This window comes from Cyprinodon variegatus, unplaced genomic scaffold (genome assembly GCF_000732505.1).
Source record: "Cyprinodon variegatus isolate N-32 unplaced genomic scaffold, C_variegatus-1.0 Scaffold47, whole genome shotgun sequence".
NCBI classification, from domain to species: Eukaryota; Metazoa; Chordata; class Actinopteri; order Cyprinodontiformes; family Cyprinodontidae; genus Cyprinodon; species Cyprinodon variegatus.
Genome location: NW_015150500.1, coordinates 1719054 through 1734553, shown reverse-complemented (window position 1 = coordinate 1734553; position 15500 = coordinate 1719054). Strand labels below are relative to the sequence as shown.

The 15500-nt window shown below is 37.1% G+C and overlaps 1 protein-coding gene across 1 annotated transcript; it reads left to right on the top strand.

Moving 5' to 3' along the window:
• The first annotated feature begins 1215 nt into the window (after positions 1 to 1215).
• LOC107082130 (signal transducer and activator of transcription 1-alpha/beta-like) lies at positions 1216 to 14021 on the top strand. Its single transcript, XM_015370644.1, has 24 exons — positions 1216 to 1445; positions 1777 to 1920; positions 2015 to 2159; positions 2388 to 2483; positions 2840 to 2932; positions 3041 to 3119; positions 3252 to 3331; positions 3967 to 4118; positions 4265 to 4423; positions 4519 to 4608; positions 4935 to 4994; positions 5139 to 5159; positions 5249 to 5342; positions 5551 to 5598; positions 5700 to 5783; positions 5891 to 5989; positions 6114 to 6249; positions 7368 to 7420; positions 7708 to 7793; positions 10156 to 10292; positions 10385 to 10573; positions 10687 to 10741; positions 10942 to 11033; positions 12962 to 14021. Exons 2-24 carry the CDS (start codon positions 1790 to 1792, stop codon positions 13180 to 13182), a joined length of 2400 nt encoding a protein of 799 aa, XP_015226130.1. The 5' UTR covers positions 1216 to 1445; positions 1777 to 1789; the 3' UTR covers positions 13183 to 14021.
• The last annotated feature ends 1479 nt before the right edge of the window (positions 14022 to 15500 follow it).

Here is a 15500-nt window from a genome sequence, read left to right as displayed (position 1 = left end):
TATCTATCTATCTACGTTTCCATAGTGTTATTTAAACCTATGGAAAGTCAAGCCCTGGTTCATCTACATTACTGTACATTAATTATAGACCTGGTGTGTTAATCGGAAGTCAAAAAGGCAAAATAAAGCTATTATGCACAGATATTCTAACAATAACAGCTTGTATCTAAACTTACCCAGTTCCAATACAAGTAGCAGAAAATATACATTTGCATTTAAAATATGACTACATAATCTGTCCTCCCATTTACTGCACACCTAAGGGTGTGCAGTAAATCTTTTGACTTGTTTCTAAGAACACAGCTTACATTTCAGGTAATTTGGTTGAAGATGCACAAGAAGTGGTTTGTGGGCAGCATGGGATAGAATTAGAAAACTTCAAAATCAAAGTCAGGATGTTGCTTAAATTCACTTGGAATTTCCTCAGTGATGTTTTTTTGAAACCTTTGCATTGTATTCTGAGGAAAACCATGTTTGTACCAAGCTGTTCTTCCACAGTCATTTTTTTTTTTTGGTGAAAAACAAATACACACACTGGTTTGCAGTTTCCAGAATTAGTTATGAACTATAAGTAACAATGATCAGATGTATTTTTACAAAGAGTATAACATACAGAAAGCTGTTTTATAATTTATTTTTATTATAAACTTGTTAAACATCGTATTAAAGTTTAATACATCTTTGCGTTGTATTATTCAATGATTTCAAATATGTTTCTTTTCTCATAAATATGTTTTATATTATGTACATGCCTAAATATGTACATGTATAAAGTGGAAGCTGTGTAGGCATAAAAAACAAAAACAAACACAGAGCATTTCTTTTATATAAAACACACGCATTTACTTTGAACTCAATAAAATATATTTTTTCAAAAAGCTTAAAGGAAAAAAAAGATGTTTAATGTTATTTAGATCCCCCTGATTAAATATTCTGCTATGTGATTTTTGGTGCGTCACACGCTCCGCTCACTTTCACGACGTCATTTCTGGGAAACTCAAATAGCAACAGCAGCTCAGTAAGTTTCTATTTTGCCCCCCTCGACCCTAGTTGATTGACATGAAAATCCCACCAATTAAATACGCTGTTCTTTTAACAATTCAACCAATCAGCTCTCGTTCCTGAGTTGACAAGAGACTGTGTGACGTGTAAAGACATTTCGGTTCAAAGACTGCGACGATCCTCTGTGGCGCGTGAGCCAAAATGGCGCCTTAGCTCATCCCTCAGCAACACCTTGGGAGGGGAAGATGATACCCAATCAAAGACAGAGCGAGAAGACAAGAAAGAGGAAATAACATTTACGCACCGTCTCTGTCTGGGTAGTTGTTTTAGTAACAAAACAGCAGCCTTAGCTTTTTACGAAGCTTAAAAAGACAGTTAGCTATGCATCTATCCTAGCCTAGCTTATTCAGTTCAATATTTGTGCTCTGACTGATACAACTGAGGTGAGTAAACATGCTATTACTGCTCTGTTAACAGTGCTGGCGTTTCCTCTTAATTCCTGTTGCCCTGCAAAAACTATAGTAGAAGCGGTACTAGTGATTTTTTTTAGCATTTAGTTGTAGTTGTAGTTGTAGTCACTGTGTTTTAGCCCAATTAAATGGCAGTTAGTCAGATTGCTCACTACTTTGTTTTTGGACTTTGTATCCTCGCTTTTGTGTTTTTTTTTCTTTTTTTTAGACAAGTTTGTTTTGGCTAAATACTTTGGCTAGCTATAAATCAGTTGCTTCTCGATGGATTTTGCGAACTTTAATTTGCATTCTGGTGTCTCCCAAGTATATAAACCAGAATGGCTCAGTGGGAAAGACTGAGGCAGCTCTCTCCTACCTACTGGCAACAGCTTCATGAGCTTTACGACAGGGATGGGTTGCCTATGGAGGTGCGCCATTACCTTTCGGCCTGGATTGAGAAGCAGGAATGGTAAAAACGAATAGCTTTGATTGTATTTGATTATTACTGTACAATGGGTTTCATACAGCTCAGCCCCCCACCTGTTTCTTATTAAATCCCTTAGGCAACGAGCAGCAAGGGACTATGGCCTTGCAATGGTGCTGTACCAGGTCTTGTTGGAGCATCTGGATATCCAACACAGCCGCTTTGTCCATGACATGTCATTCTTACAACAGCACCACATCAGACGCTATAAACAGAGCTTCCAGGTGTGCAAAACATGAAAAGTAAATCAGGAACATGTATTTCTTTCCTTCAGTTTTTAAAAATACAATTTCATTATGTCAGAGTCGACAAACATAGTCTGAGTTGTTTTATATTGTACCGATTACCAGGTGCATTCTCTGTTAGAAACATACTCTTTAAACTCATTTTGTTGTCTGTGGTAAAAGTTCCTACATTTTTTTTTCATCTTCACCTTGCCATGTGTTTGATAGATGTATCAGGATGAGCCCTGCGCTTTGGCAAGCACAATCCTGTGGTTTTTAGAAAAGGAGAAGGAAATCCTGAACAGTGCTGAGATGGAAAAAAAGGTTGGTATAGCTCCTCTGTTGTTAATGTGCTATACATGGCACTCAACACACCTTGCTGCAAAACATATTAGAAACAGAATGTATTTTACTTGACGCATTTGACGTATGTGCAGAGTTAAGTGGCACAAGTGACTTGTATTGTAATTCAGTCTCAAGGAGAGCAGCACTATACATTACAGTTCCTTAGTCCTTTTAAAGTCAATTTGTCCTTCTAAAATCAATATGTACAAGATAAGAATTTGCATTTACCTTTTTTAAATGCTATTTTTACACCATTGTCTCTAGGTAACTGAACCAAATAAAAAGAAATACACTGTTAGCCATCACAGCCTTTAATCCCCTTTCCTTTTTTTTAGTTGGAACTTTTGCATGTTGAGCAGGAAGCCATGGAGACGAGTTGTCAACAGGAGCTTGAACGTAAAATGGCTGGATTAAGGAATGATGTTCAGGTGCATATAGCATTATTTCGTGTTATTTATGATTTTCACTGTACAGATGAAATATCTCATGCTCAAGAATCTTGTTTTCTCTCTCTTTCTGAACTTTTTGGCACACAGTGTTTGGAACATGAAATTGTCTGTCTGGAGGAGCAGCAAGATGAGTTTGATTTTAAATACCAAACCCACAAGATGGAAGGTCAGGACTTTTAAAGACTTCCAAATCTATGTTCAGTGTGTGATAATGATTAATACAATGGTCTGAATCACAGCTTTATGCTCTTTTGTGTTACACGGAAACTTTCAACCCACAATGGAAACTCTTATGCAGCTGTGACAGATGAGGCGCAGAAGAATGAACGGATGAAGCTGTTTCAGTCACTAATCAACAAACTGAATGAATGTAGAAAGGTATTACGCTGTTTACTAATTGTAAAAATGATTAAAAGCAACATTTTCGTCATTAATAAAACACTTAATGCACCCAAACCCATACCTCCTAACTAGTTAGTTACTTATGTTTTGATGCATATATGTGAATAATCTCATATCTTCATCTAATTTTTGAAATAAATCTATTGCTTATGTTAAAAACCCACAACACATTTTTTTCCAGTTTTGTGTTATAGTCATGCAGACAAAAAAATAGAAATGTAACTTTATTGATCTCACAATGAAGAAATTAATTCTCTGCATTTAACCGATCCCCTTTGGGTAGCAGCGGGCTGCCACTGTGCAGCACCCTGGGAGCAGGGTGGGATTGAGGGTCTTGCTCAGAGAGCCAGAGTGCAGGCTGTGGGGGGTCAAACCGGGTACTTGCAACCTTCTCACAGCACAAGCACACTGCTTTTACCCACTAGGCCAACACTCCCCCAATGATCAAATAAATCTTATCAGTCAAAATTAGGATCAGCAGTTATTAAAGAAAACAACATATTGCTGTTGATTGTAAAAAGCGAGACTGATGCATCTCTGCCATTATCTGCATGTTATAGTCAGTTGTTTTTTTTTTTTTTTTTTTATATTTTGTTTGTTTTGATTTTTAGAGCACCCTAGCAGACCTGAAGAAACTTCTAGACCGAGCTGAAGCTCTGATCAACCTGTTGGTGCGGGGGGAGCTGGTGGATTGGCAGAGGAGGCAGCAGAAATCCTGCATCGGTGCTCCAGACAATGTTTCCCTCGATCAACTGGAAAAGTGGTATGCTTCTTCCTACCTGCTCCAGATCCAGTTAGCTTATATGTATTTTAAAGCTTTAGAACTGACATAAAACACTTCTACCAATTAGTTTTATAACTCAGCTAAGTCCTTTTGAAAACTCAAAAGTCTTGTTTCTTGTCGTCTAGGTTCACCTGTGTGGCAGACAGTCTTTTTCAGGTGAGGGAGTTTCTCAATAAACTTGAGGAGCTAGTGGGGAAAATGACCTATGAAAACGACCCAATTAAGGCCCAGAAACCTGCCCTACAGAAGAGAACAGATGCTCTTCTTAAAGACTTACTCAAGAGGTGATGTCCTTTTAGAGCACAGTTTGTTGTGTTTAAGTTACATTACATTTTTGTGTGAAAATACTCTGACATTTTTTTCCCCCTGATACTTGAAGTTCGTTTGTGGTTGAGACTCAGCCATCCATGCCTCAGGGAAAAGGCCCCCTGGTTCTGCGTACTAATGTCCAGTTTTCTGTCAAAACAAGGTCAGTGTTGTATTAGTTTGAACGATTTTTGATATTTATCAATCAGGAGCAGAAGGTAGTTTGTGCTTATTTTCTAAAGTTATGTTTATTGTGGTAAATGAGACATTCAGTCTATTAATATCTTGCACTGATGAGTAATTAATTGTGCAATGCAAGTTAATACAGATACTTTCTGGTCTGACCTGGTAAAACCAGTTTAAACTGTTTTTTTTCTCCCTAAGAACCATAAAAACACAGGTGCTACAGGTTCTTTAAATAATCTCACAGAAAATTAATCCATGACAAGATTATCCCCATTAATGCATAAACCACACTTTAAATCTTAGACTTCTGGTTAAGTTTCCTGAGCTGAACCACTCCATGAAAGTGAACGTATCCATGTCCAGGTAAGATTTCTAGTTCACAATTATATATAATGCCTGTACTAAAAGAGCTATTTCTCTGCCTTGAGAAATATCCAACATGTGATAGTTGATAACATCCTGTTTCTTCCCTGTTTGCTCTCCTCCTTTACTCATCCTTCATATTAGGGAGGCTCCTCAAATCAAAGGGTGAGTTTATTTTGATGACCTTGGCCTTGATGTTAAAAGAAGAGCTATGCAGTATTTTTTGTTCCCACTAAAACCTGGTCCTTATTTAGATACCGGCGCTTTAATGTTCTTGGAACCTCCACTAAAGATCTGAATATGGCTGAGAGCCTCAGCGGAGGCATGGTTGCAGATTTCAGACATCTGGTGAGTAATAATGGTTTTAAAATACATCAGTCGCATACTTGGTAAATGCTTACCAGTTAATGTTTGTAAAGCATTTACACAATCACAAAACCCAAATAATTAAAATTTTCAATGATATCAAACGTGGAACAGTGTACTCTTAAATCAAATGAATCATTAAGCTGTCACTGGTAAGCCAAGCACTGAGATGTTTGCTGTTTCTCTTTAGACTCTGAAGGAGCAGAAATCTGGAGGAAGTGGAAAAGGGATTAGCGACGTGAGTTACATCAAGGAGTCTTATTTTTTCGATAAACCCTTCCATTTTTTTCTTATGGGTCTGATCTGATGGTGCTTTGTTTTTTTTTTGGACATGAATAGATTTCCCTGAGTGTTACAGAGGAGCTCCACATCATCTACTTCAACACTGTGTTTGAGCTGAAAGGCTTTTCAGTAGAGCTGCAGGTGATGTTTTCACTATTTTGATTAATGCCTTAGCAACGAACAACATTGAGATTAATCATTAATGTACAGCCTGACCTGCATTAAATCGGCTCCCCTCCCTGCTGTAGGCGTCATCCCTTCCTGTGGTCATTATCTCAAACTCCAGCCAGCAGCAAAGTGCCTGGGCGTCTATCCTCTGGTTTAACATGCTTAGCCAGGATTCAAAGGTAATAAGTTGCTCTCTTTATCCACCCTACACAACTAAGTGTATTGCAGTACAATTCCATTGTTTGATATTAAGGGCTGTAACATTTAGAAAGGCTTAATGCTAACTTTTGCATCTCTGCCCAGGATGTAATGTTTTTCGCCAACGTTCCTTCAGCTCCTTGGCCACAGTTTGGAGAGATGTTGAGCTGGCAGTTTCTCTCAGCTACAAAACGTGGTCTGGATGATGATCAGCGCAACATGATTGCATACAAGCTATTTGGTAACTTATAGCTCAAATAACAATTTTATTCTGAGAGAAATGTCTCAGAATATACACTTATATATATATATATATATATATATATAACCTTAGACTTTTCTCTTTAGTTCTCCCTTGGACTGAGATCAGGGCTTTGTGATGTCCAAACCTTTACTTTGTCGTTCTCTGTACCAGATCAGGAGAATGTTAAGGATCTGTTTGCAAAACCCAGAACAGGAAGAGTTTCGTCTAGGTAGTTTAGTTTAATTTCAGATGGAGAGAAAAATATTGAAGCCCTGTTCGAATTTCCATAAGCTCACCGTCCCCTATTGCCAATTGCTGTCAGTATGTCAGGCCTTTGACAGCTACTGAATGCGGTGACTTTGTCAATTGCATCACCTTTAATGTGAAGGAACCAGAAGAAGAAGGGTAATTCCTGACAGTTTGATCAGATTTTTTGCAGCTATTACTGCTAAAAATCAAGTACCTGCTTTGTTTTATTTCCTAGGATATAATTAAACACCTGGTATTTGGGTTTGAAATGTGAATAGGAAAAGCAACCCTTGCCATTCTTGACATAGCGTTAGCTTACCATTGAAATCTAATTGCACTTCACATGTACAACAAACCCCTGATGCTGGTATTCCATCATTGGGCTATAAAAACATTGAGTATTAAAGTGTCACATATTTTTTTTCTAATCCTAGCCCTATTTTTTTTTTTTTTCAAACATTATGCATAACTTGATAAAAAGGGAATAGCAGAAGCTCTGGCCATCTGTTTTTATGGCAGCATTTTAGTAACCACGGGGGGGGAATAATCTAACTAATGATGCTGAAATGTAATTCTATGACTTGTTATGCTTTTGTTTTGGCCCTTTGTTAGATTAGTCAGTACAACGTGTCGAAGATCACTGCACATACAAAACTTTAATATTTGTTCCTGTGTTTTTTCAATGAGTGTTGGTAGAGGATTGTAAAACCTGCCTGCAGAACTTCTAAACATTTCCAGAGGAATTTCTGTCGATAAGGACTGCACAGCATAATACAGCGTTTTTTCCGTCATAAGTGTTTTATGATGGGGAGTGTCACTGAGTGGACTTGAGTAATTCCGCTTTCTTTCTCTCTTTCTTTCTCAAGGATGGCAGCAAAACTATGACAACTGCAAAGTGACATGGTCAAAATTTACAAAGGTGAGAATAAAGAGCACTTAATGTTCAGCATTGCAGGCGTGCCTCTCTGCTGTTATTTCTCCTACTGTTTGTTTTCCTTTAAAGAAATAGTCATAGTGTGCACATCTGACAATGACAATGTTAAGGATGGTCAAATTTAGACATATTTTTGTGTTATTTATGATCAATATTTGATTGTTAAATATAAATTGTGTAACTGTTTACACTGAGCTGCTTGCATGGACAAATATTCTTCATAGAGACAATTTATAGGTGAATTGAGTTTATTTTGTTTCTGTTTATTGCAGGATAACTTTCCTGAAACTTTCTGGGTGTGGTTTGATGGCATCCTGGTGATGGTGAAAACCTACCTAGAGAACCTCTGGAGGGAAGGGTGAGTGCGTTGAATTTTTTTCAAGCTTAGATTTCTAGCCCTTCAGGATCATAGGCCTAATATGGCCCATCTATTTGAGACAAAACGATGCTATTAAACTTTGATAATTGCACGTATTTAGGAGTCATTACATGCACGTTTTTTAATAATTTAGCAATATACCTACACACTTAAATAACTTTAACATGTTAAAGTATTTCCCTTGCATGTGTGGGGGGTTATGGTAAAAGATTAAAACAAAGCAAACGTCATGTGATTTGTCAGGAAAGAAAGCATGTTTCACCAATTATTTTATAAGTAAACTAAAAAGTGTGGCATGCATTTTGTATAAAGATCCCATACATAAAGCCAACGATACGAATGACATCATTTAGATGGACTCAAAGCCAGGAGCACAACCCATCTGAGATCACTAAAAGATACTCTTTACCCCTGTTTACTAATAATCTGAGCTAGCTTGAAAATATTTAGAAAAGAACAGATCAAATATTAACAAATTATACTTTTTATATGTTTTTTACTTTAAATAAACTGCATGTAGTTCACATAGAATCAGGGAGACACTAATGGAATCTGACTTATGAAATACCATAATGGTAACAGTAATAGCAAAATATTTAATATAAGTAATGTATAATGTTTAAGTTATATAAAACAAAATATTTTGCTCTAGAAAAAGGATGTTCTTTTTTCCAGTGGTGGACCCATCCTCCATCTTCCTGTGGTGTGTTCCACTATGCCTTAAGCATACAGTAGTCCGACTTTTTAATCTCCAATCTGATTTTTTTCCCATGTCACACTGAGAGGCTCTGACTAGGCAGGGTGAGCAGATTACGATCTGTGCAGATTTATTTCAGTTTTGTCATAGTGTCCCAAAAATTAAAACGCTGTCTGCTATTTGACTGGGTCAGATTATGAAAAGTTATTACAAAAGCTTAGAAAATGGTGAAGCTACAAAGCAAAGCTCTACTTCTCTGCAGCAACCAGAACAGATAGAGAATGTTTATAGGAATATATCAAACATATAATTGGAACTACATTTAAAGAAAAGGAAAAAACAGCCGTGGGACCGTTTGTAAAGATACTGGTGAAGCAGTGAGAGATGATTCTCAGAGAGAGATCTGTGAACTTTGTTGAATTTAAAGAAAAAGTTATTTTCATAAAGGGGGCAGATGGATAAATTGTGCTTACCTGCACCGTCTGCCCCTCTTTATTTTTGTGAGGCTCAAAGAAGATCACTATTTTTTATCTGTTTCCTGTCCTCCTGGACTCCTTTCATGGGTCAAGTAGTCTGTTTTATGAAATGTTTCATTGATTGTTCCTGCACATTAAAAGTCTGCCCTGCTTGCTATATATGTGCTGTGTGAATCCAAACCTGTTTTCTTTTAATGTTGTCAGGTTTAATTCTGTATTTTTCCTCAAACAAAATGTTTGAGGAAAAATACAAGCGTTTAATTTTCAGACCCATGAAGTTGCCTCTGTATTGCTTCGTAGTCCGACTAAAATAGACCCGGGGTCTATCTCAGACGGAGATACCCAAGTCCCCAGCAGAAAATCATGTTGGATGTGTTCATCCTAATTTACTTCAATGAGCACTAAATTCTATGACCTCTTTCGACAAGATTTTCTGTCAGGTCAGAAGCAAAATCAGATTGGTGTGCTCTACATCAGTGTTTTGAAAAGGCGGTGTCTGTACCTGACCTGTACTGGAAGCACAATCTAGGTTCCCATACATAATGTAATTAAAGTAATATTGATGTCACTACTCATTTCTATCCTTAGATGATCAAAGACTGCTTAACAACATTGTATAAAAATGTATCCATGACTTTTCTGTGGGTTTTAAATGCATTTTACATACACTTTGTTACATGCCTGTCTGATGTCACCATCAGCTGTGCTCTGATCAGTCAAGCAAAATACCATAGGAGCTTGTTGGTCTGTAATTTAGTTATGTCTTTCTTTAGATCATGCACTATGTTTTATAACAGTACAGCAAAATGCAAACATGAAACTCAATTTCAACTAGATATTTATTTGCATAAAGGTGAATTTGTCCATCCCAATGCTCAGACGAATATTAAAAACAAAATATTCTGGTAGGGTAAATAAAAGAATACTTTTAAGACATCTATGATTGATTTGTGATAAATTACAAGATAACTATGGATCTTCATTCAAATCATTTCTAGTTAATGTATTAATTCATTGACAGATCTACTTGCAACGGAACAAGATGGAGTATGTCAAGTTAAAGGGGTTGGCTTTACCGGTGCTTGTGGGAATTAGGACGTGCATGAGGAACATGATTGAGTTTGTTTTGTTAGAGTAAAACTTTTTGTTCTTTCTTTCTGCAATGCAGTCTTATCATGGGTTTTGTGAGCAAAGGTAAAGAAAAGTCCCTCCTGAAAAAGAAGAAAAAGGGCACGTTCTTGTTGCGCTTCAGCGAAAGTGTGGTCGGAGGAATCACCTTCTCCTGGGTGGACATAGACTCATATGGTTGGATTTTTTACTACACGATTACTTCAAAACCATTGCATACTAGACAGAAATCTGTTTCATTCTTCATTTATCTCTGTCGTCAATTTTAGGTGAGCCTGACATAAAGACAGTCCAGCCCTTCACCAAAGTGGATCTCTGTCAGATCCAATTCCACGAAATTCTCAGAAATTTCCAGATCTTAGAAGATGAAAACGTCCCAGAAAACCCTCTGCGGTTCCTTTATCCAGACACCCCAAAAGATGAGGCTTTTGGGAAGTGGTACTCTGAGAACACTGGAGGTATGGCTTTCAGACGCTACTGCTTATATTTGCACTCAGATACTTTTCTTTTTTTATATATTTTATATTATTTACAAAAACCACAAGTCTAATCCTACCTTACATTTTTCCAGATGAAAATCCTTACATGAAGTACATCAAAACCAAGCTGATGTTTGTCTCTAAAGAGTAAGTGTTTTTCTTCTCTTGAATGATGCTGATCTGCATTGACCTGTCTGAATAAAAAAGTCAAACAAATAAAACAAACTAAAAAAAACAATTAAACAAAAAAAAAAAAAAAAACTAATCCAAAGAAATAGTATACCCACTCCATTTTGTTTATAACCTGAGCTACTGGTTGTAATGACTGTTTGTCATTGGTCATGTAGGAAAACTCTGGACCCTAGGTCACCCATGTCCTGTGACATGACACAGGGTGAAGGCCTGGAGCCAGTGAATGGCCCGTATGGGGAGGCAGCTGGTGAGTCTTGGCTCTCCTTGCTGTCCAATCCGACTAAAGCCCCCTTCAAACCAATCTTTCCCTATCATCATAACGTTTTTTTTACTGCTTTAGTTTGGACTGGTGTTGTTTTACATCATACACTGTGTTTGGGGGTGGCTATGATAACCCACTTCTCTCATGGGCAGTTTGGTGCTTCTTCTGCATGAACATTTCTTTTGTCCTTTGCTCTCAGAAAATATCTGTATGAGGAGTCTTGGTTATCTAAGGTGGTTGCTAACATGTTCATTTCATCCAGTCTGGCTGTATTCAGATTGTACTCTTTACTTAAATTCTTGAAAATAATAAGCAAAGGTTATCATAATCAAATAAATAAGCTGAGATTAATTGGTAAAGATATTTTATCATAATGGTTTTCTTAATCAGTTGTTCTAGTGTGAGAAATTGATTCTTAAAGGCTAATTTATTTAGAAAAATGACATTCATGTTAGAACAGAAGTGACTGTATAATACTAATATGCTTTTACAGCTTGGAACAGAATTACTTCAGCCGAATATACTTGCTTCTTTTCAGTTCACTTCTGATTTGTTTGTTAAGACCACTGCATAGGATCAGTGCTCATCATCACATATAAGGAAAAGCCTGAAAGTAGATATGAATTCAAACAGTGGTGCATCTCAAGGAATTGGAAATCCGGAAATCTATTTAAAAAGTAATTAAATTCAAAATTCATTATAATCATTGCGAGATTCACACGTGTTTATCTTTAATCATTGTGATGATTAAGGGTTACAGCTTATAAAAAATAAAATAAAAGTTACATTTGACTAATAAAAAGATCCAGACAGATATGTTTTAACTTCCTTATGGCCCACAACGTCCTATATTAAAACATATTCATGTGAAATTAATACAATAAAAAAAGATGTCAAAAAAACATGTTCTTGAGGGGATTTTGACCCAAAGCACCTACAGGACTTTGTGAGGAAGACGGGTAGACTGACTGGAGACACGGGCTTTAGGAGCTAAACTATGTAGAGATCATGGAGCAGATCTGTTTAATTTCTGCTGTTAAGTTTTTGTTGAGGCAGACTAAATATTAGAAGGGTCTTACTTGGGTTAGACTGTTGCTTTGCAATCCAAAGTCCTTTTTTCAGGTGTAAAGAAAGTTTGTGTATTATTTGAGAATCAAGGATCCAAAGTCTTAAAGAAGCGTGGTCAGCTCAATGCCAAGCTGCACAGATGCAGTAGTTTATGCTAAATGAGCTCTCTCAAGGTACCCGGTCATCATACAGATATGAAAACTGGCATTGTTGTCAGAGGGAGAGTGTTTCTGTTTCACATTCTTTTTTTATTGTTTTTGTGTGTGTGTGTATACAGGATTAACAATCTTTCCTCATTCAAATCGCAAAGTGCTATAGCCTTTTCTGTGTATAAATATATCACATATAGCTTTAGACAGAAGACAACAGGAAATGATAGCTTTTGGAGCAGGAAAATGGTTTTAACAGTAGGATTTCCAAGCATGAACAGACACATGATAAAGTTCAAAAACTTTTTTTTTATTGTTTCAGTTTCTGAGAAATTGAATTTTAAGTTTCCAAGAGCTGTAGGTTTGTTATCTAATTTAACATAAATAAATGCCTAAAATCTGTGTGTAATAAAGCTAATTAATATACACGTTTACCTTTTTAAACTAATAAAAAATGAGCCTTATTACATGAGATGCCCTGAACTTAAGGTTTTATATTCCCATTCATCCTGGTGATGAATGATACTCGGGTCAACTCCTTCTTTTCAGTGCCTTCACACAGCTTTTACTTTCTCCAGCGTGACTAATCCCCATGTCTATCACTCTCACTTCCCCTTAAAAAAAAGCAGAAATATGACAACCACATACAGGCACCGCAAATAAAAAAAACAACGACTCTGTTTTCTTCCCGCTTAGAACAAGACGATGAGCCTGATCTTCTGCAGTCACAACTGGAAGCCTTTCAGGATCCCATGCTGAGCGGCTCTCTTGAACCCCCTGATGAAGATCTCCTGTGGAACATCGACGACCCTATCCCAACTGACTACGACTTCACACACCCCGACTTGCTGACAGATTTGAGCTTTTCAGCACTTAACTTCCCACCCGCACAAGCCTGTGGAGGCAATTTACAATAGGTCTGTGCAGGCCTATTATACCATCTGGCAAATAATCCATTGACTAACTCTTAGTTGCTTGCATCAAAAAAACTCATGTATACAAATGTGATGCAGGTAAACTAATGAATACAACTATAACAGCTTGTTTAGTTTCCTATCATGTGAATGAGCCACCTTCAATCTGCTTCACTCATGTATAATATAAACCACACTTCAATGACCGAAGAAGCTGATTCAAATGCACTGCCAGCCTGGAATTTTGGAACCCCAGTACTTTTAGATCATAGACAGAACTAATATTGAAATAAAACTGACCACGGTGGGAAAAATTGTATGAAGCACTTTACACCGTCTTGGCAAAGCGGCACTTGAGTTATTATCTTGTTTGGGATCAAGCTTTTGCTAAATAATTTAAATGTTTTGAGCTGGAAGCAAAACAGACCCTGTGAAGACTTTTCCTTGTGACACTCCTCTAATAATTTAATATTTTTTCAATTCTGTAAAACTGATAAAGATTTCCCATTTTCCCTGTTTTCTTTTTTTTTGTTCAAAGCTTGGCTTGTCCTTTCTGTCTCTTTCTATTTAAGCCCAGTCCATTATTATTTTGAGCTTTATTTTTGTACATAGGTTTTTCTGTTCTTGCACTTTCACAAAGATGGTCATTTCTGGTAAAATGTATGCGTTTGACTTTATTTAACCTTATCCATCTCGATTTGTGTATCTCTTGTGAATTATTTCTAATTTAATATCTTTTTCAAACTTGAGTCCAATTGGCTTACCCCCCTGTTAATTCATAATTCTTTTGCTGTTTTTGTTCATCTAATTTAATGTAATAAACCCTGTTTGATGGATTATTTGACTGGCTTCCATTTTTAATACTGATCAGACCATTATTGGCACAATAAACATATTTGGTACAATAAAATAAGCATATAAATTACCAACCTTTGCAGCCTTATGCTACGCTCAGACCGCACACAGCAGAAGCAGCAAAAAATGTGCGTGCTGGTTAATTTTTGATGCTTGTACTAGTTTAGTTCTGATGCGCTGCTGCAGCATCATTGCTGCTCTAGCTGCGCGGTTGAAAAGTGGGTCTGTTGCGTGTTGGGTGGAGCTACCCTATCCTTTCTTTGCCTGTAACAATGGCAGCTGAATTTGCTGTTATAAGTGGGTAGAACATAGTTTAAACATGTTTTTAAGTTAAAAAGTCCACCTGAAAACTACATCTGTGCAGTCAGTTGATCAAGATAATAATCTCGCTTTCAAATGTTATTTGTCGGAGCTCCTCAGAGCCCCAAATATTGGTGCGCTGTCACTGGGAATCCCGTTCAACGGCAGCCACTGGCCTGGTTGCCTTTTCGTGGCGGCTGGAAGGAGATGTTACCAGAACAATAAAATAAAACATATATTGCCGGCAGGTTGTGTCTGTCTCCCTGCCAGCTCCCAAATCAGTTTTTCTGAGTGTTTGATGAGGCGCGTCAAGCAGCAAAAGTACAATTTTTCCAACTCTAGCAGTTGCTGCTCCTGGAGCACCACCTGCTTCGGCTGCTCAGACAGGCTGCTCTAAACACGCTGCTGGACTGTTGCTGTGCCTTCATGCGCATCAACTGTTGACTTTGCATGTAAACTAGCTGCTTCTGCTGCTTGCGGTCTGAACGTAGCATAAGAGACCTTCAGTCTGGGTATTGTGTTTTGGTATATACTGTAGGTGCAGACTACTGGTAAAGGTTTTGCTGCACAGATCAACTTTGTTTTATCATATGATACATGGTTAGCATGAGTTAGAAGACCTGTGTTACTGGTTTTCTTAGATCACATCCAAAGGACTTCCAGCAGTTACAATCTGGTAGCACTGACCGTATATCTAATGAGGACTCTTGAGAGGTTCCATTATTAATTTTTCTTTTTAGTGAGGTCATCAGGTGGACTGTATTTTACCTTACCACCCTGGCATTGGGGTAGATGGTGCTATCTCCTGTACTGCACTGCAAAAACAATCTAGAAACAAGCAACATTTTTTTTTAAGTTAAGTGTATTTACCCTTAATTTGAGTAGGTAAATTAGATAATTTGCCAATGGAATGAGTATTTTTACTCTTAAAAAATATATTTGGATAAAATGCACTTGAAATAAGACATGCAATTGTGTTTTCTTATTTTAAGTGTAAATTGTCTTGTTCTATTGGCAAAATGTCTCTTTACTTCCTCAATCCAAGAACAAATGCACTTATTTTAAGAAAGAAAATGACTTATCTAGATTTAGATTTTTTTCAGTGGGGCTCTGATCCACCTGGAAGTACTGAAGGATCATGTATTATTTATATACGATCCAGTGAA